At 44.1% G+C, this 25,681-nt stretch overlaps 14 protein-coding genes across 14 annotated transcripts; 8 read left to right on the plus strand and 6 right to left on the minus strand.

The window, feature by feature from the left end:
* Positions 1-65: 65 nt before the first annotated feature.
* Positions 66-1,894, minus strand: V2V93DRAFT_369401 (cytidylyltransferase family-domain-containing protein). Its single transcript, XM_066910009.1, has 4 exons — positions 1,713-1,894; positions 1,298-1,649; positions 570-1,246; positions 66-516 (listed from the first exon to the last, which is right to left on the minus strand). Exons 1-4 carry the CDS (start codon positions 1,821-1,823, stop codon positions 358-360), a joined length of 1,299 nt encoding a protein of 432 aa, XP_066765553.1. The 5' UTR covers positions 1,824-1,894; the 3' UTR covers positions 66-357.
* Positions 1,895-1,995: 101 nt separating this feature from the next.
* On the minus strand, positions 1,996-2,740 carry V2V93DRAFT_369402 (uncharacterized protein). The gene is made up of 2 exons (XM_066910010.1): positions 2,385-2,740; positions 1,996-2,331 (listed from the first exon to the last, which is right to left on the minus strand). The coding sequence occupies exons 1-2, from the start codon at positions 2,526-2,528 to the stop codon at positions 2,161-2,163; spliced, it is 315 nt and encodes a 104-aa protein (XP_066765554.1). The 5' UTR covers positions 2,529-2,740; the 3' UTR covers positions 1,996-2,160.
* V2V93DRAFT_369403 (uncharacterized protein) lies at positions 2,539-4,489 on the plus strand. Its single transcript, XM_066910011.1, has 2 exons — positions 2,539-2,957; positions 3,011-4,489. Exons 1-2 carry the CDS (start codon positions 2,913-2,915, stop codon positions 4,115-4,117), a joined length of 1,152 nt encoding a protein of 383 aa, XP_066765555.1. The 5' UTR covers positions 2,539-2,912; the 3' UTR covers positions 4,118-4,489.
* Positions 4,426-5,257, minus strand: V2V93DRAFT_386228 (mitochondrial 54S ribosomal protein bL33m). Its single transcript, XM_066912266.1, has 3 exons — positions 5,192-5,257; positions 4,983-5,099; positions 4,426-4,873 (listed from the first exon to the last, which is right to left on the minus strand). The coding sequence occupies exons 1-3, from the start codon at positions 5,199-5,201 to the stop codon at positions 4,788-4,790; spliced, it is 213 nt and encodes a 70-aa protein (XP_066765556.1). The 5' UTR covers positions 5,202-5,257; the 3' UTR covers positions 4,426-4,787.
* A 384-nt stretch (positions 5,258-5,641) lies between these two features.
* On the plus strand, positions 5,642-6,975 carry V2V93DRAFT_369407 (glycosyl transferase family 2-domain-containing protein). The gene is made up of 3 exons (XM_066910012.1): positions 5,642-6,163; positions 6,229-6,435; positions 6,530-6,975. Exons 1-3 carry the CDS (start codon positions 5,870-5,872, stop codon positions 6,815-6,817), a joined length of 789 nt encoding a protein of 262 aa, XP_066765557.1. The 5' UTR covers positions 5,642-5,869; the 3' UTR covers positions 6,818-6,975.
* Positions 6,895-7,670, minus strand: V2V93DRAFT_369410 (uncharacterized protein). The gene is made up of 2 exons (XM_066910013.1): positions 7,271-7,670; positions 6,895-7,201 (listed from the first exon to the last, which is right to left on the minus strand). The coding sequence occupies exons 1-2, from the start codon at positions 7,515-7,517 to the stop codon at positions 7,038-7,040; spliced, it is 411 nt and encodes a 136-aa protein (XP_066765558.1). The 5' UTR covers positions 7,518-7,670; the 3' UTR covers positions 6,895-7,037.
* Positions 7,671-8,876: 1,206 nt separating this feature from the next.
* On the plus strand, positions 8,877-10,703 carry V2V93DRAFT_369414 (globin-like protein). The gene is made up of 4 exons (XM_066910014.1): positions 8,877-9,255; positions 9,313-9,577; positions 9,821-9,874; positions 9,934-10,703. The coding sequence occupies exons 1-4, from the start codon at positions 8,921-8,923 to the stop codon at positions 10,384-10,386; spliced, it is 1,107 nt and encodes a 368-aa protein (XP_066765559.1). The 5' UTR covers positions 8,877-8,920; the 3' UTR covers positions 10,387-10,703.
* Positions 10,704-12,603, plus strand: V2V93DRAFT_369416 (ABC1 family-domain-containing protein). The gene has a single exon (XM_066910015.1). It carries the CDS (start codon positions 10,848-10,850, stop codon positions 12,513-12,515), a length of 1,668 nt encoding a protein of 555 aa, XP_066765560.1. The 5' UTR covers positions 10,704-10,847; the 3' UTR covers positions 12,516-12,603.
* Positions 12,604-12,729: 126 nt separating this feature from the next.
* Positions 12,730-15,529, plus strand: V2V93DRAFT_369417 (SUR7/PalI family-domain-containing protein). Its single transcript, XM_066910016.1, has 2 exons — positions 12,730-13,116; positions 13,187-15,529. Exons 1-2 carry the CDS (start codon positions 12,924-12,926, stop codon positions 15,136-15,138), a joined length of 2,145 nt encoding a protein of 714 aa, XP_066765561.1. The 5' UTR covers positions 12,730-12,923; the 3' UTR covers positions 15,139-15,529.
* A 335-nt stretch (positions 15,530-15,864) lies between these two features.
* On the plus strand, positions 15,865-17,352 carry V2V93DRAFT_369420 (uncharacterized protein). The gene is made up of 2 exons (XM_066910017.1): positions 15,865-16,067; positions 16,145-17,352. The coding sequence occupies exons 1-2, from the start codon at positions 15,991-15,993 to the stop codon at positions 16,947-16,949; spliced, it is 882 nt and encodes a 293-aa protein (XP_066765562.1). The 5' UTR covers positions 15,865-15,990; the 3' UTR covers positions 16,950-17,352.
* Positions 17,353-18,307: 955 nt separating this feature from the next.
* V2V93DRAFT_369422 (HAD-like domain-containing protein) lies at positions 18,308-19,595 on the minus strand. Its single transcript, XM_066910018.1, has one exon. The coding sequence runs from the start codon at positions 19,486-19,488 to the stop codon at positions 18,610-18,612; it is 879 nt and encodes a 292-aa protein (XP_066765563.1). The 5' UTR covers positions 19,489-19,595; the 3' UTR covers positions 18,308-18,609.
* An 889-nt stretch (positions 19,596-20,484) lies between these two features.
* V2V93DRAFT_235458 (uncharacterized protein) lies at positions 20,485-22,354 on the minus strand. The gene is made up of 3 exons (XM_066907072.1): positions 22,128-22,354; positions 21,885-22,047; positions 20,485-21,826 (listed from the first exon to the last, which is right to left on the minus strand). The coding sequence occupies exons 2-3, from the start codon at positions 22,023-22,025 to the stop codon at positions 20,525-20,527; spliced, it is 1,443 nt and encodes a 480-aa protein (XP_066765564.1). The 5' UTR covers positions 22,026-22,047; positions 22,128-22,354; the 3' UTR covers positions 20,485-20,524.
* Positions 22,355-22,739: 385 nt separating this feature from the next.
* On the plus strand, positions 22,740-24,077 carry V2V93DRAFT_369430 (coatomer epsilon subunit-domain-containing protein). The gene is made up of 5 exons (XM_066910019.1): positions 22,740-22,880; positions 22,946-23,324; positions 23,389-23,524; positions 23,596-23,834; positions 23,900-24,077. Exons 1-5 carry the CDS (start codon positions 22,856-22,858, stop codon positions 24,006-24,008), a joined length of 888 nt encoding a protein of 295 aa, XP_066765565.1. The 5' UTR covers positions 22,740-22,855; the 3' UTR covers positions 24,009-24,077.
* A 265-nt stretch (positions 24,078-24,342) lies between these two features.
* On the plus strand, positions 24,343-25,638 carry V2V93DRAFT_380178 (elongation factor 1-beta; the record flags this gene model as incomplete). Its single annotated transcript, XM_066912044.1, has 5 exons — positions 24,343-24,373; positions 24,519-24,567; positions 24,907-24,978; positions 25,043-25,090; positions 25,155-25,638. 5 exons carry the CDS (start codon positions 24,343-24,345, stop codon positions 25,636-25,638), a joined length of 684 nt encoding a protein of 227 aa, XP_066765566.1.
* Between the last annotated feature and the right edge of the window lie 43 nt (positions 25,639-25,681).

Here is a 25,681-nt window from a genome sequence, read left to right on the forward strand (position 1 = left end):
TGCGCAAATCTATAGTATGAGATAAGAGCAGTGTATTTATTTGAACTACATAGATTAATAAATGTCTGTGACTGAGGAGCCAAGATAAAAGTGCGCTTGTGCTCATTTTATCAACGTCTAGATTGTAATTGAAATATTTTCCAATAAACGTGTCTGTATTACTATAGTGTACACTTTATGAGCAGCGGCAATCACAAGCTCAATCCTACTTTTGTTTCATCTCATTTTAATCATCATTCTAATCATGTCTATTTGCATAGACTCTGCTCACCGAAATTTTAATGCATCGATCATGACAATCACGATAGGCCCTAATAGATGCAATCATACAAACAGTCATATTTAGGCGTTTTGAGTCTAATGCATGGCTCCCTCAAGGCAATTATAAGTTTCGTTGCTAATATGTCCCTGGTTGAACAAGTATTTGTGCAGCGAAGATACAAGCTGTATCTGCTCAGTCACAGTTAAGCTTTGAATAGCCGTCTCGAGAACGTTTCCTACTCTCATATGATGCGTCTTCATCAAAAGTTAGTAAAGAAACAACAGTAGAGTAGAAAATAGCTACTTACGGCAATGAAGCTATCGTAGTACATGTACGAAAAAAATCCCATCAAAAATTGACAATCCATACGGTCGGTAATACCGCCATGACCCGGAATCGTATCTCCGAAATCTTTAATCTTAAACGTACGCTTCAATCCCGAAGCAAAAAATCCTCCAAAAGGTGCAATGAGGGACGCAAAACTGGCCATAATCATAACATGGAAATTAATTGGCGCAAAGTCGAGGGTTGCGCGTCCAACTACGGGAACAAGTACAGACGGCACGCTGTATGTGTGAGTAATGAAAACCGGATTGGGATCACAGGTCAAACCAGAGAATGCATTCGCCGAAAAATCTGTGACGGGGCAAATCATATATTGCCATTTACTTAAGAAATGTGACAGTATCATGCCAAACACAATGGTCGAGATCCATGCGCCCACAAATCCCTCGACAGTTTTCTTAGGCGAGATCTTGATCAGTGGGGTGCGGCCAAAGGTGATACCACAGAGGTATGCACAAATATCGTTGATAATTACAAGCGACGCCGGAAGGAAGAACCAAAAGAGCCCGCTAAAGATGTTGTTCATGATGAACTGTGCCTGCACAACGACAAGAAGCAGAGTGACGTGAGTGAATGCAAATTGGGCAAATTGAAACTTATAATGGCCCTTTTCCAGTGACGACACAAATATCATAAATCCTTGAGACGTTAGTAGAGCCAATTGCATGTATCAAAGCAGGATGCGCATACCAATAATATAGAGCATATAGGAAATGAAGCGATGATGCGTGGCAAACGGAAGCAGGTACGAGTCGACAAGGACGACCTCTTGAAAGTAGTGAATTACACTTTCTCCATAAAGAAAATAAATGGTAGTAGCAAGAAAATACCAATTAATAGTCTTCCCAAATGGTAATTTCTTTTCACGGGCTGGCTCGTTAGCCAGAGCAATGACTTCCTTAAAAGTCATGATCTGAATAACGGTAACTAGCATCATAATATATATGTGTCCGGCAGCAAGCAGACCAAAGAATCCCAGAATCATGACGACAGTCCATATCGTTCGCACAATAAAATTCTGTTTCTTTTTTTCCTTTTCGCCCTGTGATAGTCAGCATAAGATTTCACATTTCAAAACGATTTGACTCGAGGTTAGATGACATACAACTGCGGTGTCTACCACACCGCTAACCTCAGCCTCGACCTTGTGGGCATGGTGTTTTTTCTTATGCGGAGACTTCGTAGATGAGCCCGAGGGCGAGCGCTTCGGGGCCATACTGGATTGTAAGCTCTGAAACTGAAGTAAGCTGAAAGGAGTTCGGTGGAGGCGGGGGTGCAAAAGGAGATTATTCTCTGCTGATTAGAAGGGTGCAAACTTTATTTGACGCGGCTTGGTGTTTACATGTGAAATGCTGATTCAGGCCTGATTCACGGCAATCATTTGGTAATATATTTGCAGATAGTCAGATAACTGTAGAATGTTTTATGAAATATTAAGCAGAAAACCAGCTAGTTACTAATACTAATTCTATGTCTCCTCTAAAATATGTACAATCCAAGTATACATGCCCTGCTCATCCTATTCATACACCCGACTTTCAAAGATATATTCTCTAAGACTCCGACTGAACAGACACAAGTTTCTGTATAAGAATATCTTGCCAATCTCGTACAAAAGCAGGCGAAACCAATTTTAAAGCCGTCTCTGCGTCCTCGTATCTGCGGCCTATAAGCCTTTCAAGCTCTTCACTTAGATTGCCATCTCTGCGCTCAATGTTCTCGATCTACCCACTTTGGTTAATCTAGTTGTTCAACAAAAAATAACAGTACTTCATACAGTCCAGCCAGCGGCAGAAACAGAAAGCCGTAGCGTTGTGCTCTCCTTTGTACAGATATCGATCGAGCAGTCTGAAACCAATGGAAAGTCGAGTATTGAGATGTATTCCGACTTCAAAGCTTCAATTTCTCCAGACCAATTCATTTGTATAAAGAGATAATGAAGCTATTACCTAGATAAAATGGTGCTCTACAACATACGTGTACTGGTATGTGCAGTTATACTGAAGTCAAGATAAGTTGGGAGGAGTTCATCTCATCTTAGACATTTCCATACTTTTGTTATGTGTGGAATTGAGAATCAGGCATTAAAATGATATAACGCTTAGAGGTTAAATCAAAGACCTAGTGTAAATCATATACATTTATACAGTTTTTGTGAACTTGACGCTAAATTAAAATATGAAAGCAATTGAATCCATTTGTAAGCCATTGAATATTATGACATAAGCTCAAAATTTTGGCAGAGAAATTTATACTAGCTGTGGCAACTCATCTTTGATGGCAGCTTGGATGTGTACATTGCACAATGACAGTACTAGATTACGCCGGCAAATTGATTCTGGCACCAATGGTGAGTTTGATTTTTAGATCAAAATGTATTATACAGGCACTAAGTTAGAGTAGGTGCGGTCAGGAGAGTTACCAACGAGGTTAATGTCTCTTCGCTATGGCGCCGACCTTGTATGGTCTCCCGAGATCATTGATCGGAAACTAATTGGCTGTGTACGACGACCCAACGAGCGGCTAAATTGTGTTGATTTCGTGACTCGTACAAAGGAACAGACGTCAGATATTGCAAAAGAAAACAGAGAAAGCAAAGAAACGCTGGTTTTGAGAACGCATCAATTAGAGCGGTCACGACTAGTTTTACAGCTAGGTACAGCATCACCGGCACTCGCGGTCGAAGCGGCATCGCTGGTGGCTCGTGATGTTGCTGGTATAGATTTGAATGCAGGGTGTCCGAAGCATTTCTCGATTCACGCAGGCATGGGCGCTGGTTTACTGAAGACTCCAGACACTTTAATCGCGATCCTCGACGCGCTCGTGCGAGATGTCGGTTCTAAGTTCGGTGTTGGGATTTCAGTCAAGATTCGCATTCTCGATACCCCAGAAGAGACCTTTGCTCTTGTACGCCGCCTCGTAAAGACCGGTATTGTTGCGTTGACGGTACACTGCCGCCGCGTGCCGATGCGTCCTCGCGAACGTGCTATCAGGGACGGTTATCTTGCGGGTGTGGCCGATATCTGTCACGAAGCCGGTGTAGTTTGTATTGCCAACGGTGATGTATATTGTGGGGGAGATCTAGCTACTCTTCGCGCGACCTACGGCGTTGACAGCGCAATGATTGCTACCGCCGCTGAGCGAAATATGTCGTGCTTTGCCGCTAATTCTGTTGACAAAGTACGCGATTGGCATGATGTAGCTCGTGAGTTTGTTGCAGTTGCTAGTGCAGTCGAAAATCATGTTTCAAATACAAAGTACGTGCTGACACAGATGATTCCTGGAAAAGCACCTGAGCGACAACTTATTGCTCGGGCAAAAACTTATGAAGATTTCTCTGAAGTAATAGGTTCTGAAAAAGGGATTCTGCTTGATAAATTTGTGATTGGTAGCATTTCTGCAAAGCGGCGTGTTGAGGAGAACGAGAGCGAAAGCGAAGAGCAGCCAAGGAAGTCTGTCAAACAGGATGCTGTTGAGAGATCTGCAGCTGCAGCTGCAGTTGCTGTATAATATTAGGTTAAGAACATACGGACTTACACTCCGCTATTTCAAAGTGCGCAATGGCGTCTTCGGTTCCGATATGTGCGTCGCTTGTACAGCAAGAGCGAGCACGATAATCCTGTGTTATGCTATGTTGATGTAGTATGACTGAGAAGCACAAGCATACTGATATCTCGCCATTAGTTGCTCGCTACGCTGAGGTATTGAAAGTACGGTACGCTGGGCAAGTTACCGACTGTAAATATTTGACAATGAGGCTTTTTAAGTAGAATTTGGAGTGCGTGAGGATATGTAATAATTAAGGAGATATTGTTTATGTTTATATGTGAAGTAGTTACACCAAATGTTTCTATAGATCAGATTACACCTTTCTTTTAAAAACTTTACAAGTGTTTGGGCATGTTTTGCTCAATTTCAATATTCATGAGTCAATTCATCCAGTGCTACTAGCATGTCTTCCATTCAATAAAAACTTTTTGGCAGAATATCAAAAGAGTACAACTTGTACGTCGCTCTCCATTTACTCAATGCCTTTCCAGACCATACAATCTCACAAATCCCAATATTTGTATAATAAGTAGCAACAAATTGACACTATCCCAAGTTCATATCATATACACTCCCTGTAACCTTCTATCTATTCACACGCATAAGCACACGCACCACTCTGGTTTATAGGTCATTCTAGCTTTTTGCCAAATCCAAAAGTGATGTTTCGCGGCGCTCGCCTCCGTTTAGCTTCAGTGAAAAGTACGTGTCGTTTAGCTATAATCTCAGCCCAATCAGCATATATTTAGATTCACATACCACTGCACCACCCACATGTCTTGTAAAATGGCGAAAACAATATGTGGAAAAAAAGGAAAGTACGTACCAATAGCATCATAGCGCACCATTTGAATAGGTTTCGCTGTACGACGAACGAGCATTGCGCGACGAATACCAGTCATGGCGCTCGACACGAGATTAACAAGCGTCGTCTGCTTTTTGGCTGCGTGTGAATTCGGATTGTTAGTCTTCTCTTAAATTCTTTGCAAAAAATGAAAAGGCAATTAAATATATATTGAGTGTTAAGAAGCATACCTTTAGCCATTTTGTTATGAACGTGGGTGAGACGGCTGAGTGTGAGTAGATTTGTAGAATTTCAAAAGCTTTGCAAGAAAGTGCCGTTCCGAAGCCGCAGTACGCCGCAGTATGGCGTGTACAGTCACATGTTACGTAATAATATGATACCGATTCAGTCTTGTTCTAGGCTGTAGAAGATATTGATTGCGGTAAAACGGAAAAAAGGTAATGATAGTGTGCTGTAAGTTGGAATACCTAATTGTAAGTTTGAATGCATAGTTGTGAGATTGAATTGCTTAAATAAGATTTACGGCTTGTTGGATGGATGGATGTGCGATGCCAGGCTATTCAATAATAAACTGAAACCAAAATACTTCGATCCAAATAGACTGCCAGATAAATTTCAGTGTAGCAATTCTTACTCTTTATAAAACAATTCATCGCTGAAAATGCAAATGATAGAAATCAATGGAGCGAGTCGAGGGGAAAGAGAGTATACGCGTCGAAGGGCCACGCAGTCCATTTTTAAACAGAAAAGAAAACCCTCTCGGCATCCTCTTCCACATCCCATTCTCTCTTACTTTCACACTCTGGTTTTTTTCCATTCGAGTACTGCCCGATTGTATCATACTTTTATTTCGCATTATATTTTTTTCATTATAAGTTTCCAGTTGCGTCTGAATCTTTAAACATACAATGGCAATTGAAAACTCAATAATCGTACCCGCGTACCATGAGCATGACAATATCCGCCCATTGACCAAGCGACTATTTGCCGCTCTCGAATCTGAAGCACCAGCAAGTGAGCTTATTTTTGTTGATGATAATAGTAAAGATGGTTCGGTTGAGGAAGTTGCTGCGTTGAAAGCTGAGGGGTTCAATGTGTCGATTATTGTGCGGACTAAGGAGCGGGGACTTAGTTCGGCAGTTGTGAAGGGATTTATGGAAGCAAGTGGAAAGTATTTGGTGTGTATGGATGCGGATCTTCAAGTGAGCTCTTTTCGTTATTATGATATTACTATAAAACATCAAAAGGCTGATTATTGGGGACATAGCACCCACCGGAACGCGTGCCAGCTTTATTGCACAAGCTGCATACGAACGCGTTTGTTTTAGGAACGCGATATGCACCAGGAGTCGAGATGGATAAAGACTGGCCACTTTATCGGCGAGTTATTTCCAGCGGTGCTAGAATGCTTGCCATGCCGCTCACGACAGTTAGCGACCCAATGTCTGGATTCTTTGGTATTCAAAAGTCATATGTGAGTATTTTCCCATTTTCCCATTTTTGAATTTCTGTCGATTTTGGGTTTGAGGAAAGGAGAGAGCGGGTTTGCGCTAACTAAAGAATTATAGGTCACGAAGGCGGCTGATCAAATCAATGCCCACGGATTCAAAATTGCGCTTGATATTCTAGTCAAGACCGGAATCCCATCAAATTCGATTGCCGAAGTTCCATTCTCATTTGGTGTACGCACGGTAGGCGAGTCGAAATTGACGGGAAAAGTGATGGTTTATTATCTTGATCAACTGAAGGAGCTTTATATGTATAAGTTTGGGCCGACAAAGATCCTTGCTGCGATTCTTTCGGTGGCTGTAATTGGGGTATTGTTGTTAGTGTATCTTGTACGTTTGGTGTTGTAAGTTGTATGATTAGAGTCGATTGGAGTCGGGTTTGTGCAAGAGTTTATATATGTATATATATACATATATACAATATCAACCGGTATATCTAATTTGGGAGATATAACTTAAAAATTAGAATAAACAGCCTGGGCACCATTTTAAAAATCAAAGCAAAATAACTCCAGTTCACAGATAAAAAACCAGACAAATGATGTACATATAATCAAAAAAATCAAATTCAAAGTGAGTCCTCATAATACTCGTCTTCGTCGTCGTAATCAGGAGGCACGTAATCGTTGTTGACGACGACACGAAGTAGAGGAGGGACTTCACAGCCCAAACTAGAGATTTGTTCGACGAGACGTTGGTTTTCTGCGAGTTCACTCTTGAGATATGCCAAGGCTTTAAATTGTAAAAAAATAAATGTTCTATTAGTAGGAGCAGTCTGAAAGAGTAGAGAAAGACACGCACTTTTTTGCAAAACAATTGTCTCGCTTCGGCCTTGACTCTTTGTTAATCCAGGAACAACCTCGGTAAGACGATCAAACCCCTCACGGATAGCCTGGCGACGCTTCTGCTCAGAGGCAATGTGATTTGCTTTTTTTTCTTCGGCCGTGAGGAGTTCGCCAGGAGGTTTTGCTGATTTGGGAACGGGTACGACTGTCATTGGGCCGCGTGAGCGTTTTTGTTTGGAGGTGGAGGAGGGGGACGCTGACATGCGAGGGAGAGAGGTGGCGAGCGGAGAGCGAGAAGAAATTTATTATAGGATTATGTTTAGAAAATTGAGCAGGATAACTGAGGATGAGAGGAAATGAGCAGAGAGAACAAGACGTGAATTAGAGTAGTGAATAGTAATGTCTAATCAAGTAGATAGCAGCAACAATGGCAGGGAAAGAGTAGAGCGGTGGGTAAATGTGATCTAGTCACGTATATATGTGATTATGTGATTATATAGATCTCGGATAACGCACAGACGCGGCTGGCTGCAGCCAGCAGGAAGGAAGATACAGGTGACTAGCAGGCATGTCATTATGAATGACAGGCTTGACTCGGGCGGGCAGCAGGAGCTGAATGTCGGTAATTGTCAGATTAAGGAAAAGTCGGTAACTGCCAAATTGAAAGGTAGCAGGTTGCTATGCTACTATGCGATTAAAGACAGGACTGCAGATTGAGATCGAGATGCATATACAATTAGATGCAGAAGAAGCTTATTCTATGCAGACGTATATATACACCGAGAGTAAAAATCATGCCATAAAGAGTTGTTATCAACTGCGAGATTGCGAATGTATTCTCCGGTAATCAGTTGCTGATGAAGGGATATCCTTGATATAAGGCTACTTCACTGCTGAATGACTACTAACTTCTAGTGATTACCGCCGAATTGGTTCTGGTACTTTGCCAGAGACAGCCAGCAGAAGATATAGATCTGCTGCGAAGAAGCCAGGGGAAGTACTCACGTCGACAGCAGCGATTAATAAAACACAAAACGGTTGCTGTTCCACTGCCGACGCAGATCCTAGTCAAACATCACTATATCTGCACTATCGAGATCCTATACCTCAAGCATCTGCAGCGCATGCATATCGCCGTGGTATCCACTATCTTCTACTGTTGCTATTACTGCCCTCACATGTTCTACAGCATAACCTGGCCCAAGATTGTCGTATCAAATGATCGGGGACTAAGTATTATGTGGGTCTGTCAAAGTACCAGCGGGAAGCAAGGGGCTTGCCGTCATCACCGCTTTCTCGCACACCACGCACCAGATGACAGTCTTTTATTTTACTGCGGTCGACTATATAGTATTAATTGTTATGCGATCGTATAATAATTGTGCTACTATAATCTCTACAGGTTTTATATATATTAATGAGTGTAAATCCTATCACAAATATGGCAGATCCAAAATGCACTCGCTACCAAGCCCTTTAAAGTTTGATCTAGAGAGTTTAATCACTTGCTCGCTCGCTCCTATACAAACTCAATTCGTCAAACTCTAATCCGCGACCCAGTTCTTCTCCTCTACCTTGCCGTATATCTTGCACTAGTCCCTCTTCTGCCTCTCATTCTGCATCTCCTATTCTGTCTGCGTCTCGATAATAATCCACATCATCTACAATGTCATTTTTCAAAAAGCTAGCATCCAAATCAAAGGCTCGGCCCCAGCCTACCACTCCCGTTCAGCGTCCGCTATCGTTCACCACCACATCCACTACTTCCCCTGTCACGCCCATCACTCCGGCTTCTGCTCGCATTCCGCCCTCTCCTGCAATGAGCCAGACATCCTCTGTTGCCTCTGGTGCATACTCGGAAAGATCAAACTCTACCGGATACTCTTCAATACCAGAAGAGCCCGGCTCGGAGAAAGATCCTAACAGTTCACTCTCTTTCCATGAAATCACTATCGAGCTTACAGAAGATGACGTTGCAGCTGTCAGAGAGACTTACAATGAGTAGGCTCCTTTTGTGCTTTTATGTTGTTTTTTTCTACAGTTTCTAATTGATCAAAGAACGATTGGACTCTCGCCTTCTAACAACGCTGGCTCCTCTCTCGGATCGCCGGCCAATCTTTTCTTCAGCCAATTCTACCAAAATCTTTTTGCTCTTCGCCCCGACCTTGAGTTTATGTTCCCCGACATTCAACGTCAGTCGGCAGCTCTGTCCGGTATCTTCTCGGCCGCCCTCGCCATGCTTGACAACATTCATGCCCTAGACGACGTTCTCGAAAGACTTGGACGGCGGCACTCCTACATCATGGGCGTCGAGCCTGAGCACGTATGTTTCCCCCTTTGCATCCTCCTTGTACTGTTTGTGTTTTCTTTCGCGCATGTCAATTTCTTAGCAATTTCGCTGTTCGTTGATTACTCTCGCGAGTAGTTTTGGCGAGCTTCTGGGTTTGAGCTTTTTTTTTGGCGAGGAAGCTTTGGGCGCGGCTCAGGCACAAACTCAAGTCACAATTCACAGTACAGAAACTTGTTCACAGTTTACAGTGTTGCTAATGTTTTTGTATCACTGCAGTTTGAGTTTGTTGGTGTTATATTCATTCAGACTTTGCGAGACCGTTTAGGTGCTGTAAGATTTTCGCGTGAATTTTTTTGTTCGTTTGGAGTAGTGCTAATGAGTTCTCCCAGCGTTTCGCGCCAAACGTTGAAATCACATGGGTCAAAATATATTCCTACCTCGCGGCGAAGATGATCGCAGCCGGTAATGACAACTCGCCATCGTCATCTTCTTCTTCTTCTTCTCCGCAGCAACCACTTGTCAAACCTAAGCAGCTGCAAGTTCCTCCGCCTCCCGAAAAGCCTTTCTTTCCAACAAAGGAGTGCAACGGTCTCTTGGTCCCGGATGCTCCAATCAATGCTCTGAGCCCGCGTGCTCCTCAGCAAAATCAACGAGCGCAACTGCAACCAGCCGACAAATTTCGGCAACACCAGCATCTTACCAAACTGCAGCCGCCGGCGCAAATTCGAGATAATAGCTCACATAACAGAAGCGGCTACGCGCATCCTCCTGCTACCGCTGCTGTATCTCTTACTGCTACTCGCAAGAGAGGCGATAATGGTGAAAAGTGTGTCGTAATGTAGCGCGCGCATGTTTTTGTGTCTTGGAGTCTGTCATATATGTTATAGTGTTATTTGCTCGGCGTTTGCGCTTAATTGTTGCTTTATTTATTGTGCTTTGCTTGCCCGTTAGATGTATGCGTCTTTTTTTTGTGATGTAATATAACAGGATGTGGAAATGATAATGAATTACGCTATTAATTGCAAGTCAAATGCTTCTCTTTTCAATTAGTTAGCCATTTTCGGTTAGTGAAGTGTTAGCGAACAGAAATAAGATTGGAAGCTGTAGATCTTGAGGGCCTGTAAGTCTTTGTGACATAATCATTGAGTAATCAGTCAGCTTTAATGTATAGTCCAGTGGCTGCTGACGCCGTAAATAAGGAAAGCTTTTAGTTGGCTAAGTCGTCTCTTACTTCTTTGTTCACATATTTATGTTGTTGTTGGTTCTATTGGTTTTTAACATATAGATCTAGAAAGAGATAGAGATGTTTAGATTAAGAGTGTTACGACCTGGATTGTCCATCGTAAGACGGATCACCACAAGTAGCGCGAGTTCATCTACCAAGACAGGTATCAACAAATGGAGTCGACGCTTACTATACACAACTGCCATAGTTTTGACTTTCGAGGTATACGATTACAATGCAAATGCGTCAGCTTTCACACGCAATATTCGAGCAATTTACGAGATGTCGGCAATTGCTCTTGATTATAAGTTACATTTTGACGATAAACATGATATCGAGGCCCTCCATGCGCGCGTCGCCGATCGGGTTTTTGAATTGATCCGGAAGAATGGTGGATTATATGTCAAGATCGGGCAGGCAATAGCTATGCAGACGCAGGTTTTGCCGCCTGTATTCCAAGAGAAGTTCGCGCAGCTATTCGATATGGCGCCGCAAGATCCTTGGGATGTGGTTGAGAAACTGTTTGTGCGAGAATTCGGGCGGGCCCCAGATGACGTCTTTGAGTGGATTGATCATAAAGCTGTGGCTAGCGCAAGCATCGCACAGGTTCATCGTGCACGACTGAAAAGTACCGGTGAGGACGTCGCGGTTAAGATACAGCATGCTGATATCGAGAAGCAAGTGTATTGGGATTTAGCGGCATATAGGTTCATGATGGGCGTTTACGATTGGTATTTTGATATTCCGGTGTATTTTACTGCGCAGTACATCACGCAGCGGATGCAGACTGAAGTCGTATTTGAGAACGAGGCGATGAATGCGCGAAATATGCAAGAGAAATTACAGGCTGAGCGCTCGTTGGCTGGGAAGGTTTACATACCGAAAATCTACGACGAGTACACTAGCAAGCGAGTTCTTGTGCTGGAGTGGATAGACGGCGTGAGCATGAATGATCGAGCTGAGATCGAACGTCGTGGATACTCTAAGCGCTGGATTATGGATACTATGGTCAATCTTTTCGCTGCGCAGTTTTTCGCTTGGGGGATCGTGCATTGTGATCCACATCCTGGAAACCTAATTGTTCGCAGGAGACCCGGTCGCGAGAAAGAATTACAGCTAGTGTTAATTGATCATGGTCTGTATATTTACGAGCCGCCAAAGTTCCGCGCTGAGTATTGTACATTGTGGAGGTACATGTTTACCTTTAACGATACGGGTATTCGCAATATTGCCTTGCAATGGGGAATTGGGCAGCCTGATATTTTTGCCTCGATGACGATGCTGCGTCCGTATCGCAGTAAAGCTTCCGATACTGAGAACGAGAAAGCACATTCTGACTTTGACCAGCAGCAAAAGATGAAGGAACGATTCCGCACGTTTATTAAAGACACGACAAAAATGCCGCTTGAACTTATTTTTCTTGGACGAAGTATTCGGATAGTGCAGGGTTGTAATCAGTTATTCGGCTCGCCCGTGAACCGAATCAAGATTTTTGCTAATTGGGCATCGCGCAGTTTGGCCACAGAACCAGGTCTCAGCCTTTCTGCGCGGGTGCGAGAATGGTCGCGCCATTTGGTCTTTCGCTTTGTTGTCGGTGTGTCAGATGTTACATTTCTTCTGGCGCGCATGCAACAGGTTATTTTTGGGAGGAAGGCTGGGTTTGAGGACGTGCTGGAGCAGCAGATGAGGAACATCGCGAAGTCGAGACTAGGGATTGAGATCAAGGAAGGAGTTTTCGAGGGATAGGCCTGCTTTTATTGACTTCATATCATAATGTGTAATATAACAAATATACTCTCCGCTATGTATACCGAGTATCTATTTTTTCAAAATACTTTTTTTAGCAACATCGCGCATGACTTAATAGCTGACAAAGCGGACGCGTAAGGCAGGTTGCACCGCCGCAGTGGGCTTGTGGCAGACAATGGAGCACATCGCGTCCCCTTGCCTCTTTCCCACTCCTCTTTCTTCGGCAAACAGAGCTTCCTTTTTCGTTGCTCTTACTTTGCTCTTTGTAGTATTTTGTTTAAAGTTGTCGTTTGTAGTTTCATTCTTTATTTGTGTGCATTTGTGTGTGTTTAGTATTGTCAAAATCTCGAGCACTCGCTTTTATCTGCGCCGCTTGTCAACTCTCCTTCGTCCTTCGTTTCCATCATGGCAATGATTGCGCGTGCAGCGACGCCGCTGTGCGTAATCTTGCTCGTTGCCTTTGGGTTACAACTTGTTTCTGTCTTGTCGGTTCCAGTTGTTGACAGCATTGTGCTGGCAAATTATCAGAATGTCAAGTTTGGAGTGTTTGGATATTGTACAAACTCTTCCTGTTCTAGCGTGCGAATTGGCTATCCAGGTATTGTTTACTTTCTTTCTGTCCATTTCATTGCTTTCTCTATCTAAGGTTATACTGACTTTTTGAAAAGACTCAATCGTGGCAAATGGCACAGATGACTGGTCGCTTCCATCTAACGCCCGCCACTCTCTTACGAACCTCCTCATTGTTCATCCCATCGCCGCAGGTTTTACACTCATCCTTCTCATCCTCTCCGTAACAGCGCACTTCCACTCCCCCGCAAACTCCTCGAGATATCTTTTGACGCTACTCATTTTTTGTTTGCCAACATTCATTCTCTCGCTGCTGGCGTTCCTCGTTGATATCCTGCTTTTTGTACCCCACTTGGCATGGGGTGGATGGATTGTGCTCGGCGCCACTGTACTTATTGCTGCCGCATCGCTTATTCTGTGCACTATGCGCAGAACTCTTTCTTCGCGTAAAGCTATGAACAAGCGCATGTATGACGACGACGAAACGTCACCTGATGCCATGCGTCTTAACCAGATGCCATTCTTCCCTCCTGGCACTGCGCCAATCGATTCTAATTCGGGCGATCGCGAAGTATTAATTTACGACAGTGAGGCCAAAACATCCACTTTACTAGAGTCTTTAAATACAAACGATGATGATGATGTTGACGATGGCGATGAAGGTTCCTCGCTCACACGTGGTAATAGTGGTGGTATCGGTCATGCCGTTTCGGATTTCGATGCCAACAATACTGCCGTTCCACCGCCTCAGCAGCGCTACGATCAGTATGGTCGTCCCTTAAATCCTCAGCAACAGCAAGAAGAGTATGCGCGACATAATCAGCAGAGACCGCGACAGCCGCCGCAGCAGCCGTCGTATGGTCCTGGGCCAAATGCAGGGCCTGGCATCTTTGACCGTCGCCCAACCCAGCCTTATAGCGGGAACCCATACGGAAATCCTAATCAGCAAAAGCCTCCTCCCAATGGGTACTATCCTCGCGACCGTCTTCCGCGTGGTGCCCCCAGAGGAATGCAGCGTCGCGGACCACCTCTTCAGCAGCATCAAGGAGATCGGCCGCCGTTTGCAGTTGTGATGCCGCTGACTGGATCTGGTACGCCTGCTGCCCAAGACTCATTTGCTGGACATATGGACTCATTTGCTACTGCCCGTACGTCTGTTGACGGCTCCGAGATCGATGCTCCTAGTGGGATCCCTGTTGCGGGAGATCCTGTTGGTCCACAGCAGCGGCCGCTTGCAGGCCCTCTTGAAGTTCCGACGGCTGGGACGCCTGTCAATGGAGGAGGCACGTCACGGGATACAGTTGGTGATGTGATTGCCGCGTACTCTGCCGAGACTGGCGAGGGGGAATACGTACCTGCGCGACAAGGGTGGCGAGCTAATGCTGCGGGTGAAGGTGAGGGTCAGCAGCAGCAGCGACCGCGGCGACATGATAATGCAGAGTATTATGACGACATGGATCCTCAGTACGCTAACGATCCCACGGGTGCCGCGTATGCTCAAACTGTGTCTCCCGTGTCGTTACCCTCTGGACGGTCACCTTATGATGAATTCCGCCCGCCGCAAGGGTACTTCAATCAGCAGCAGCAGCAACGCCGTACGCCTAATCCTCGGGTTGCGATGGGGCCAGTGTCACCTGGTGGCGGTATGCAGCAGCCATACACTTCGCGACCAGTGTATCCGGCCGAATATGCCTACGCCCCTCCTCCTGCGCCGCAGTCTCCTGATGGTTCAATTTCCAGCCAATTCACGTCAGTATCACAGCGCGGCGTGAATCCACGGTATTACACCGGCGGGCCTACTGCGCCTCCTCAATTACAGCAGAGTCTGCAAGGGCCTCTGCTGCAGCCTGGTCGCGAGCTGACACCCGCGCAGCAGGCGAAGCGGGATCGTACGGAGATGATGTTGCAAGGGAATCCTGATTTCGCGATTGCCGGTGTGGGCGCACAGAGTAGACGGTTAGGAGGCGGACCTAAGCTTGCGCTTGCGCCTAGTTTAACTAGTCGCGCAAAGGACTCGCCTTATGCGCCGGCCAGTGGGCCGCGGAATTAGTTTGTGTTATGTGTGTGAATGAGCTTTGTTGGGGTTATTATTTGCCAAAAGAGTGGGTTGTATTTGCTGTATTTTGTTTTCGAAGGTTTTTTTTATATTATACAAAATTGCTGTCTGATATCTGATATATGGGTTTTTGTATTTTATATGTCTCGTGTATACGTGTGTGCGTGCGTGTGTGCGTGCATGTGTATTTGTCAGATGCTATATGTTGTTTTTATGAGTGTATGTGTTATGGGATCCCGTGTGATGTTAGCTATGATTTTTTATATTTGTAGTATGTATTCGTTAGTTGAGTTAGGTCAGCTGGTTGTTTTTGTTTGCTTTCTTCGATTTTATTTTTATTCTTTATTATTATTACTAAATTGATACAGAGTATATTTTGAACTTGCTTGTCAGCCAAGAAGGGAAGAGAATTTCCTTATCCGGACATTTCTTTTTACTTTCTTCTTGTAACGTAGTAAAAAAAACATGCATGACGAATGCTTGAAATTTAGAAAAAGAAGCTTTGTTTTATATCAAAAGAATTTGAAGGTCTGTTTGGTTTGAAACACTTTATTCGAAAAGAAGAAGAAAAAGCAGTTGACAATCTATTCTATAAATAATGGTCCAGTAGATAGCTTAAAACTGTATTGTCAAGCTATATGCGGAAAGCGCCGCTCGATACGTCACTTGCCAAAACTACCTAATTTGAGAGGCTAATTTTGATCTACTTGCTACATTCTTTCTTGTCCTTATCGTCTCCGTCTCTATTTTTGTTTTTACTTTTGTTTTGTTTTGTTTTGTTTTTTTGGTGAATGAATTTTTTGGAGAAGGAAATTAGAGATCTGAGTAGCTTCTTATAGAAAAGACATGTCGCCGCTTGATACTCCTGACGTGGTAGCTGATCGCTGGGACGCGCTTTCAGCTGAATTTGAAGGTATCTCAAGGTAAATAGAAAATAAAACCCGTTCTCTGCGCAGGTGTCAATATTTCGACGACTCTTGTTTTATTAACTTTAATCTAGTCAATGGATACGACGATTGAAAGATGTTGAAGCAGATCTTCACGGTAAATCCTCATTAAAACAGTTATCGCGCACGATAGAAGATTTAAGCGCGACAGGACAAGCACTGTTTCAAGCGCTGGTAGCATTACAGCGTCGACGTCACGATACACAACGGCAGTATACAGAATGGTATGCTAACTATGTCAGTGAGCGAGCGAGAGTGTCATCACTGGCGGCAGAGCTTGAGAAGGAGGTCTTGAAGGAGCGAGAGTTGCGCGAGGACGCGATGGCGGAGGCAGTCAGAGCGAATGAGGAGGCGGAGAGGATGAAGAGTACTGTCGAGGAATGCAGACGCGAGTTAAGGAGTGCAAGATTGGAATGTCGACGCGCGTGGGGGGAAGTAGCTAGACTTGAAGAAGAGAATCGGCGGTTTGCTTCTTTATCTGCGAAAGGCGATGGTGGCTCTGATGAAGAATTATACGAGGAAGAGCAGCAAATTGTCGAAGAATATCGAGATGATGGTGATGATGCAGCGTTACCTACGACAATTTATCCCGAACCAGAAGAGTTATCTCGGACTGAATCAGAAACAAGCGTACCAGGAGGTCGTTATATTCCTGACGAAGAATCTTCGTTTGCAGAAGAAGAAGAGGAAATGGTGGGTGATGACGCAGTACCTGACGCAGAATTACAGCGTCAAATGCAACTTCTGGAAATGCAATATTGGTCTCAACAGCATCTACAGCATCTGCATCATCAGCAAGAAAATGAATATGAGTCGACTAATGTGCAGGAAGCGAGTCCACCGCGAAAGTCACGATAGTTAGGCTTGATTTCTTCTAAAGTACACATTAGTTGTCTGCTAACAAGAGTTATATATGATAGGAGGGATTGAAGAATATTTTTACATTTGCAATAAGTTTCACCCGCTTATCTATCTATAATGCATGAATGCTCATCGACGGCTTTGGGAGATATTTAGATATGTTGTGCAATATTTTGGTGCTTGAATGGTTTGATCGCTTTTGTTTGTCTGATTGTTGCGATGTTTTGATAGAGTATGCTGGTTATCTGTTTATACCTGAATCGTTTCGTTTTCCTTATTTAGTATCCACATATAATGAGATAATAAAGAAAGGTGGCATTTAATGTAAGCAGCAATAAAAAAAAATTAAAAAATTGTATTTTTCTTTTTGTTAAGAATATAGTTGAAAGATAAATCGATGAGGATAATTTATTCATGTCTGTAATATACCGTACTGTTCCTCTTTATTTGGAAGTATCCAAACAGATTAGTTTTCCAAAAATAACGCTAGAAATTCCATTGATTATATTATCGTGATACAGTCTTTGAGATGTAGTGATATAAAGAAAGGAAATAAATAATTAAATAGCAAGCATACTGTCAATGACATAAAACAACAGTCGAGCAGATATTCCATTCACACCTGACATGGTTTACCTAAACACTCAAAACCGACCGATATGAAACACAGCCCATCTAAAAAAGAAAAGCTGAAAACAAAAAAAGCAGAATGAAACTTGATATGCTCGACAAACGAGAAGTCAAAGCTCAACCAAGAACTTTTACTTCCAGATTAGGAGAGGTAAATGACAAGACGTGGCCAGCGCCAACACATTTAAAGACGGCCGACTGCCTTCACTCTTCCTCCTCCTCCTCATCCTCCTGGTTCTCTGTTTTTCTATACCATAGTATGCTCTTCCTTTGATGCACCTTACTAACAACTTAGTGTGTACCTCATATCTTTTCATATTCTGGTTTTAAGGAGATGCTTAATGTATAGTGCAAACACAAGGCATTTGCAACCCTAACTATACAATTTTACTCGGCACTTACGGCTCTAACTTGGAGTCTTGTTCCGAGCATATGTAACCATATGTCCCATTGGAGGTTCTGCTGGTTGCAACCCTAACTGCATTTCTGTTTCTATGCATAGTTCACCACGAGTCACGAGGCACGTATCACAAGAACTAGTTCGTGTGCGGTGCAGCAAAGGTCTACGTCAAGGTTTTGTGAGATCCCCTTGTTGGGATGAAACAGATAGCGTCGCAAGTCACTTTTTTTAGTCTATGCTTGTGACACTCGTTTCTTTCTTATTCCATACCGTGTTTCTTATCTCAATTTTTGTTTTCTAAATTATCGTCACTCAATTTCTGTCTATCGATTTTAATTTATTCAAATTTCTGTTCTACCGGATTTATTTTTTACTCAAATTCTGTGCGCAGTGCCGGGTTTTCTATGGTGATACTCATCAATTTCAGTTAATCCATGATAATGTATATATCTAACATGCAAAAAAATCCAGCCATAACTCGTTTATAACACCAATTCCCATAAAAGCAAAAAATCAAAACAATGACCAGTTTCCGATCCGATTTTAACGTGATAAAACACCGTATCCCCGTTCATGATGCACGAGCTGAAATATCTAATGAAACAATGTGAAAAAACAAATAGTCACTTAAGCAGTGATAACACCGTTGCTGAAGCGTCTGCCAAGCGATGCGACAGTGCGTCTCGATTTTCTTGTAGCGTCAACACCAGTGGCCGTCTGACCGAAGAGGTGTTTCCGTCCAAGCGAAGATGCCTGCTGCTGCTGTGGGCGGCGGTTTTGAGGCTTCTTGAAGTGCTCGAGGTCACCCCAGTCGAGGATCCGCGAGACTTCGCGCTCAATGTCAGCAAACGAGTCGTAAGGAATGTAATCGATACCATGCTCCTTGCAGTATTCTTCTAACCGCAGACCGGCTCTGGCGAACAAGACGTCAGCCTCGCGTGCGGCGGGAAGATCTGAGACACCGTCACCGATAAAGATAATGAGCGGGTTTGTGTTAGCAGGCAAATGCTTGCGGTAGTGAGCCCTGCGCTCCTTGATTGAGACCGACTTGTCGTGGCCGAGAGGCGAATCATGACGCCAGACAACCTTCCACTCTGATCCATCGTCCGAGATGTGAGCGTCGTTAGAGATGATGTCGATGCGCTCTGACTGCTTGCCGACGAATTCGTCGAGAACACCACGCAGCACAGGCTTGAGGCCCGCCGAGATGACGTTGAAAGGAAGACCCTCGCGGACGCAGAAGTCGTGGAAGTCCTTGAAGTCCGGGTCAATATCGAGATTATCCTTCATAGCCTCCATGGATTTGTGAAATGGAACATCAAGAGAGCCCCACATTTCCTCGGAGACGTCACGGAACGACCGCTCGCCACTATTGATTTGGCTGTCTAACTTTTCGCGGTGCTCCGATCCACAGCCGTGACGATCAAAGAGGACATGGCCGGTATCCTGCATGAAGATTGTTCCGTCAAAGTCGGAGAAAATAGCGACGTCTTTGCGCATAGCCATGATGTAGTAGTAATAGTAGTAGTGGTAGAGTGTTGAAGTTATAGATATTAGTTGTAGTGAATGCAACAATACTAGTAGAGAGATATAAGTAGCAAAAAAATATAGATGCGTCGGCAGAAAAAAGCGGGAGGGGCGCCGTTATATAGTTCTTCGAAGATAGTCGCGATACTCAAGCGGACGCGCTGTGATCCAGAACTTAGTTTCACCACCTAGGCTATACCTAATTTGGATTAGTGAAATGTGGTTCCTGCATCGGCTGTTCGAGAAGAGACTAGCGCTGTGGCTCACTCTAGTGCCGCGAGCGTACCCATTATTCTCTATTTTTCTGTATCCTGCGCGCCAACCAGCGACTGACGGTATGCTGCAATGAGCTGAGTTGATAACATTATCAGCAGCACACTGTTATTGACATAATTGCAATTACAAAAGAAAGACTGCGGGAGAGCAGGACGACAGGATACAGCCGAAGGGCTCATAACTAGTGGTGAGCCGCCTGCTAGCGGAACACAGAGTCAGTGATCGACGGGTACGTCTTGCGAAGGCATTCGTGTCCGTATTAGTATGATGTAAGTATGATACCAACGTATTCTATCCTTCGTCGCCGACATGTGGTATTTCGTACCTCGTGGCTCTCTACATTAACAAACTCAGGCACCCGAGATCTTACTCCTTCAGCCCTCCTGGCTCTGGCGAGAAAGAAGATAGGAGTGACAAGCAGTCGCTCACTGTTCTTCGCTCGTTCAGTTCTCAGCTGTCGAAGAGGTGTCATTGTCGGTCAGAGCACAGAAGAACAGCGAACTGTCGTGTGCTGTTCGCTGTTACTATGTTACTTTGTTGCTCTATTGGCATCGCTGCTCTGGTCTGGTGTCGTCATCCAGATCCGCGGACGGTCGTCGTCCTCCCCTTACTCTTCTGTCGAGCCACAACTTACTCCTTCTCGTGGTGGGTCGTCGTAAGTTCCCGAAAAGCGTGGCCCTAAGATAAGTATCGAGTCACAAACTCACGCATCACATCTATGGTCACAAACTCTGTGTCACTATGACGTAATTGTATCTGTTGTCGCTCCGCCACCGCCATCGTCGCCGTCAAGCTCGGTGCTCGCCAGCTTCACGGCTGCCTGTATCCCGCTTGCAAACGCGCCGCCTACTGTGCCTATCTGGAGCTCGTCGGCGCAGTGCTCGCCCGCAAACAGCACATGTCTGTCGGCCATACCTTGTCGCAGCCTGTGTAGGTCCTCGCGCGCGTTGCTGATACCCGCCGGCGCGTACACGTAACTGCCCTTGCCAGCGCGCGCATCGGTGCTCCAACTGGTACGCACTATCGCGACTGGCACGTCAATCGATGCGTCATAACCTGCCAATCTGCTGTAGTACTCCTCAAAGAAGCTGATCACTTTTTCGTCTTCTAGTCCGCAAATGAATGCTGATATCTCGCCGTAGGTGTAAAATAGCAATGTATTTTGTGCCTGCGCGGCCGGCAGCTGCGAAAGTGAGAGTGCACTCATCGGCCAGTGTTGTGTCGTGTATTCGGGCGAGAAGAATTCGATCTGGTCAACGTCGCCCCAGAACGCTCGCTCGAATTTGATGTACACCTTCTCGAGCCTGCCATATCCCAAACACTTTATTGCCTCCTTCATTCCTGCTGGCATCTCCGGCTCAAACTTAATTCCACCTTTCTTTTCAGCTCCTTTCAATACTCCAAGGGGAACAGCGACAACGACCCAGTCAAATCTCTCTACATCTTCATTCTCTCGATTCTCCTCAAGACTGATCTCTACTCGTCCCTTCACCGTCCTGACAATCGCAACCGGACTCGCAAGCTTCACCTTCACCCAAGACGACTGCAGAGCCGGCTCCGCAACCGCATTCAGAATACCTGTATAGCCACTCGCTACAAAGAGCGTCTCGCCGGGGACCATCTCTTCCAAATACGCAAACTTCAAACTCTGTCGCGTAGCCGCCTCGCCAATATAAAACCCAAACATCACCATCGCGTCGCGTATTTGCTCTCGCTGCCTCTCATCGTAAACGCAATCGCGATCCATTTCATGCTCAACAAAATCAAGCAATCCAAGCTTCTCATCAATTATTTCACTATGCAGGCTCGAGTATGATATTGCGCGGTCGACGTATTCCCACATTTTTCCTTCGATGTTCTCGCGCTCATATGTATTTAATAAACGTCCATCGCGAGTATATATCGCGTTTTGTTCACCAATGTCGTGTAGCGTCACGCCTGGCTTGTGATAATATTCTTGTAGCGAATTACTCGGCGAGTCACCATGGAGCCAGTTGGGTCCTAAATCAACTGGTTTACCCAAGGCACTTGAATCCGCAATCTACAAAAACCGTATTGGTTAGCACTGGTCACTAACAGTATGCGTATAGTGTGAATACTCTGCCGCCGATCCGATCTCGTGCTTCGAAGATTGTAATGTTTTTAAACCCGTGTGAGAGTAACTCTCGGCAACAGCTCAGTCCTGCCATTCCAGCTCCTATTATCGCTATTCGTGATGTCTTTCTCTGATGATCTGTCATTGTTGATCTGTAAAATAGCTGCCTTTTTAGAATTAATTGGTGCACAATTGAGTCAGTTCAAATGGCGTTATAGAAATGGTTTACAACCGTTGTTGTAAATACCCACAGCGGCTATCAGTGAAAATTCTTGGAAAATGGAAATACTGACGATCATAAGTATGAGATTTGACCAAGTCTATAATTCACGTGGCAGATTTATCGTTCAGATCACGTAAAAAGAAACGATATATCAATATCGAATAAGACATTTTAAAAATTAGGAATTCGCGAGGAACAGGTTTAAAACATTATTTATTGAATAAAAAAAGGACATTCTCATCTGAATTTGGGACGGTGGCATTTTTGACATAATCCTGATGATCTTTCTCGTTTCATTTAATAATTTCAAACGCTTCTTTTCGCAATATTTTTTTATGGCTGATCTCTTTTTAGTACATCAATTTAAAAATTGAATTTATTTCTGGTTTACTCTAGTTTTTTGTCTTCTATTTTTTTTTTCATTTGTCCAGCGGCATACTAAATAAGCATGAATGATATAAGTGATTTTCTGAGAAATTAGCCCACAATTTTGTCTGTTAGCTAGAATGTTGAAAAGACAAATAGAAATATAATATCCCCTTCTAATATATTGACTGGAAAATATAAAAATACCAATATAATTATAGAAACTCCATTGAAGAAACTACATTGAACAGGATAATACTGTAGCGGGTGCCAATATTCGAGGAGGGTAACCTTTTTCTTCGCTGTGGCAGCGCAGCATCTCTCTTGAATCATCCCTCGATTATCCATCCAACCTTCGTATTTATCAACATATCCATACACTCGCAATGGACCAATTCTCAGATTCCGGAGGTACGCACAGATATTATACTGACTTGATATTAAGGGTAAATAAACTAATAAAAATCTGCATTCAGAGCTCTTTGTGATCCACAACCTCTTTTACCAGGGCGCATACAAAGAAGTCCTCGCTCATTCAACAGCAGGATACTCCGCTCCCGCTGAATTACAATCCCGCATCTACAAATACCGTGCTCAGATTGCACTGGGCGAAGCCTCTGCTGTTGTTTCTGAATTAGAGGATACTGAATCATCTGCTGCGCTTGCGGCTGTTAAAGCGCTGGCTCTATTTAAGGCTGGGCAAATCGATGATAGCTTGGAGCTCGTGCAAGAACTTGTGGAGTCCGAGGGTGAGGATGCCAATGTGCAGGTATTGGGTGGGATTGTGTTGTATTTAGCCGGTAAAGCTGAGGATGCGCTGTTGCTGCTTAGCCAGCATGAGAATAGCTTGGCTGCGTGAGTTGCGCTACTTTTGGTTTATAGCTGTGATGGGAAGACTAATGGCTTACCATTTCTTTAGCGTTGCATTGACGGTTCAGATCCGATTGGCGCAAAATAAGATCGATTTGGCGGCAAAAGAGATTGTGCTTGCTAAACGATGGGGCCAGGATAATTTGCTCCTCAATCTCGCCGAAGCGTGGGTCGATCTCAGCATTGTGCGTTATACATTGTTATATAAATTTGATATTAATAGCCTGTCAACTAACGGAAGATATCATGCTTGCAGGGTGGAGACAAATACCAGAATGCATTCTACATTTACGAAGAATTGACTCAAACTCCATCGTCCTCCAACGCTCGCACATTTGTCGGTCAAGCGGTTGCCGACATTCAACTCGGCAGATATCCTGAGGCCGAGGACGCGATTAATTCTGCTCTGGAACGTGACGGTGAGAGCACCGAGGTTCTTGTTAATGCGATTATCCTTTACATTTTGCTCGGACGCAATTATTCGCAGTTTTTAGAGTACGTATATACATCTTTTATTATTCAAAATGGATGATTAGACTAATGGATAACAATTATTACAGAACGCTCAAAGTGCAGGATCCTACGAATGCGTTTTTGGTAGATTATGAAGAGAAGAGCGCTTTGTTTGATACTTGCGCTGCGCAGTATACAGCCCTGATTGTCGAGTAAACTACCAGTATGTTATTACGGAATTTTCTGTAGTTCTTTTTTTGTATAATATATTGCTTTAATCATGTAGTAGTTGTCACTGTTGAGTATATCAACATATATAAAGACGTAGCCATGCTAAATACAGTTATCAGGCACGAATGGCATAAATGTACAGGCTAATAGTTATTTATGACATAATTCAGAAACGTGGAACAGGGCACAGGGCACAGACGTGGTGGCAGAATCAAGACACTCACAAATTTTTTTTTCCATAGCAAAACTCGCTTTGTGTCTGTCTAGAACCTTTTCCTTTTTCTTTTTCAAACCACTATTTTTATAATTTCATTTCACAATGGGTTTCGGAGATCTTACTTCTGCTACTGGTATGTACCTTTTCCGTTCCTGTTTTATTTTGCGTAACTTTGAAGATGGGAAGGAGTGAAGATGAGAGAGAAGATTGTGCATCTTCTTTTTTTCATTGTATTGAAATTCAGTGGGTGAGAACTGGTTCTGATTTGTGTGGTTTAGGCATTTCTGCTCTCAACTCGTTCTTGGTTGTTGAGTCCTACATCTCTGGGTATGTTTCAATTCATTTTATGATATGAGAGATCGATCGTGTGAAGAGAATGAAAGAAGGCAGTGCATTGCGAAAGAACTCTTTTTTTGTATCCTTCTACTTATCATTCATTACTTTGAATGGTTATTCAAGTATACTTAATTAATACTATGATGAAAAACAATGGTCCGTGTTTATGATAGCGGATTAAGACCCCGCGATTGGCTGAATACAAACCCATGTTTTATACATTTCTGATTGCTTACTTTTGTTCTTTCTATTTATCGCAATGCGCTTGATCTTCTGTTACCTCTGTTGGTCATATGCTGATGAAGCTAATTGGTTTTTGTTTGAACACAGATTCGCGCCGTCGCAGGCTGATGTGATTGTTTTCAAGGCCGTCGGATCTGCTCCTGACAGTGCCACCTACCCGTGTGTCTTCTCCTTTTGCTTCTTCCAGAATAAAGTGGATTATTAATTGGAGTGTAATTTACAGGGCTGCTGCGCGTTGGTATAAGAACATTGCCTCGTACGAGAGCGAATTGTAAGCGCTTTTAATTTTCTAAAAAAATGAGTATGCGAAGTGAGTATTTGCTAATAGATAACAGCTCCTCTCTTCCTGGCGATGCTTCGGCTGATATCACCACCCTTGGTCCTGAGGTTACTCCCGAGGAGGCCCCTGCCGCTGCCGCCGCTGAGGATGATGACGACGTTGACCTTTTCGGCTCTGACGACGAGGAGGAGGACGCCGAGGCCGAGAGAATTAAGGCTGAGCGATTAGCCGAATACCAGGCCAAGAAGGCTGCCAAGGGTCCCAAGCCTGCAGCGAAGTCGATTGTCACTCTCGATGTCAAGCCGTGGGATGACTCTACTGATATCAATGAGCTGCTTGCTAATGTCAAGGCTATTGAGAAGGATGGTCTTGTATGGGGAGCCAGCCAGTTCATTCCTGTTGGATACGGTATCAAGAAGTTGCAGATCAATCTTGTTATCGAGGATGAGAAGGTGTCGCTTGATGATTTGCAGGCTGAGATCGAGGAGGATGAGGATCATGTGCAGTCCACTGATGTTATTGCTATGCAGAAGTTGTAGATGTGGTGCATTAGTTCAGTAATGATATGACTTGTTTATTGTA

The sequence above is a fragment of the Kockiozyma suomiensis genome (genome assembly GCF_038497685.1).
Source record: "Kockiozyma suomiensis strain NRRL Y-17356 unplaced genomic scaffold V2V93scaffold_7, whole genome shotgun sequence".
Taxonomy (NCBI): Eukaryota; Fungi; Ascomycota; class Lipomycetes; order Lipomycetales; family Lipomycetaceae; genus Kockiozyma; species Kockiozyma suomiensis.

Excerpts from the sequence above, each read along its gene's own strand:
- V2V93DRAFT_369422 (XM_066910018.1), bottom strand. The coding sequence starts at position 19,488 with ATGGCTATGCGCAAAGACGTCGCTATTTTCTCCGACTTTGACGGAACA.
- V2V93DRAFT_369417 (XM_066910016.1), top strand. The coding sequence starts at position 12,924 with ATGGCAATGATTGCGCGTGCAGCGACGCCGCTGTGCGTAATCTTGCTC. Across the intron at positions 13,117-13,186 it reads CGTGCGAATTGGCTATCCAG|ACTCAATCGTGGCAAATGGC; the intron begins GTATTGTTTACT and ends CTTTTTGAAAAG.
- V2V93DRAFT_369403 (XM_066910011.1), top strand. The coding sequence starts at position 2,913 with ATGACAGTACTAGATTACGCCGGCAAATTGATTCTGGCACCAATG. Across the intron at positions 2,958-3,010 it reads AATTGATTCTGGCACCAATG|GTGCGGTCAGGAGAGTTACC; the intron begins GTGAGTTTGATT and ends AAGTTAGAGTAG.
- V2V93DRAFT_369414 (XM_066910014.1), top strand. The coding sequence starts at position 8,921 with ATGTCATTTTTCAAAAAGCTAGCATCCAAATCAAAGGCTCGGCCCCAG. Across the intron at positions 9,256-9,312 it reads GTCAGAGAGACTTACAATGA|AACGATTGGACTCTCGCCTT; the intron begins GTAGGCTCCTTT and ends AATTGATCAAAG. Across the intron at positions 9,578-9,820 it reads TGGGCGTCGAGCCTGAGCAC|TTTGAGTTTGTTGGTGTTAT; the intron begins GTATGTTTCCCC and ends GTATCACTGCAG.
- V2V93DRAFT_369401 (XM_066910009.1), bottom strand. The coding sequence starts at position 1,823 with ATGGCCCCGAAGCGCTCGCCCTCGGGCTCATCTACGAAGTCTCCGCAT. Across the intron at positions 1,247-1,297 it reads CTATATGCTCTATATTATTG|GATTTATGATATTTGTGTCG; the intron begins GTATGCGCATCC and ends TAACGTCTCAAG. Across the intron at positions 517-569 it reads ACTACGATAGCTTCATTGCC|ACGCATCATATGAGAGTAGG; the intron begins GTAAGTAGCTAT and ends CTTTTGATGAAG.
- V2V93DRAFT_369416 (XM_066910015.1), top strand. The coding sequence starts at position 10,848 with ATGTTTAGATTAAGAGTGTTACGACCTGGATTGTCCATCGTAAGACGG.
- V2V93DRAFT_369430 (XM_066910019.1), top strand. The coding sequence starts at position 22,856 with ATGGACCAATTCTCAGATTCCGGAG. Across the intron at positions 22,881-22,945 it reads CCAATTCTCAGATTCCGGAG|AGCTCTTTGTGATCCACAAC; the intron begins GTACGCACAGAT and ends ATCTGCATTCAG. Across the intron at positions 23,525-23,595 it reads CGTGGGTCGATCTCAGCATT|GGTGGAGACAAATACCAGAA; the intron begins GTGCGTTATACA and ends TCATGCTTGCAG.
- V2V93DRAFT_369402 (XM_066910010.1), bottom strand. The coding sequence starts at position 2,528 with ATGAATTGGTCTGGAGAAATTGAAGCTTTGAAGTCGGAATACATCTCA. Across the intron at positions 2,332-2,384 it reads TTTCTGCCGCTGGCTGGACT|ATCGAGAACATTGAGCGCAG; the intron begins GTATGAAGTACT and ends CAAAGTGGGTAG.
- V2V93DRAFT_235458 (XM_066907072.1), bottom strand. The coding sequence starts at position 22,025 with ATGACAGATCATCAGAGAAAGACATCACGAATAGCGATAATAGGAGCT. Across the intron at positions 21,827-21,884 it reads GAGATCGGATCGGCGGCAGA|ATTGCGGATTCAAGTGCCTT; the intron begins GTATTCACACTA and ends CGGTTTTTGTAG.
- V2V93DRAFT_386228 (XM_066912266.1), bottom strand. Across the intron at positions 4,874-4,982 it reads GGTGCGCTATGATGCTATTG|CTAAACGACACGTACTTTTC; the intron begins GTACGTACTTTC and ends CTGAGATTATAG.
- V2V93DRAFT_369410 (XM_066910013.1), bottom strand. The coding sequence starts at position 7,517 with ATGTCAGCGTCCCCCTCCTCCACCTCCAAACAAAAACGCTCACGCGGC. Across the intron at positions 7,202-7,270 it reads GACAATTGTTTTGCAAAAAA|CCTTGGCATATCTCAAGAGT; the intron begins GTGCGTGTCTTT and ends TACAATTTAAAG.
- V2V93DRAFT_369407 (XM_066910012.1), top strand. The coding sequence starts at position 5,870 with ATGGCAATTGAAAACTCAATAATCGTACCCGCGTACCATGAGCATGAC. Across the intron at positions 6,164-6,228 it reads GTATGGATGCGGATCTTCAA|CACCCACCGGAACGCGTGCC; the intron begins GTGAGCTCTTTT and ends TTGGGGACATAG. Across the intron at positions 6,436-6,529 it reads TTGGTATTCAAAAGTCATAT|GTCACGAAGGCGGCTGATCA; the intron begins GTGAGTATTTTC and ends AAAGAATTATAG.
- V2V93DRAFT_369420 (XM_066910017.1), top strand. The coding sequence starts at position 15,991 with ATGTCGCCGCTTGATACTCCTGACGTGGTAGCTGATCGCTGGGACGCG. Across the intron at positions 16,068-16,144 it reads GAATTTGAAGGTATCTCAAG|TCAATGGATACGACGATTGA; the intron begins GTAAATAGAAAA and ends ACTTTAATCTAG.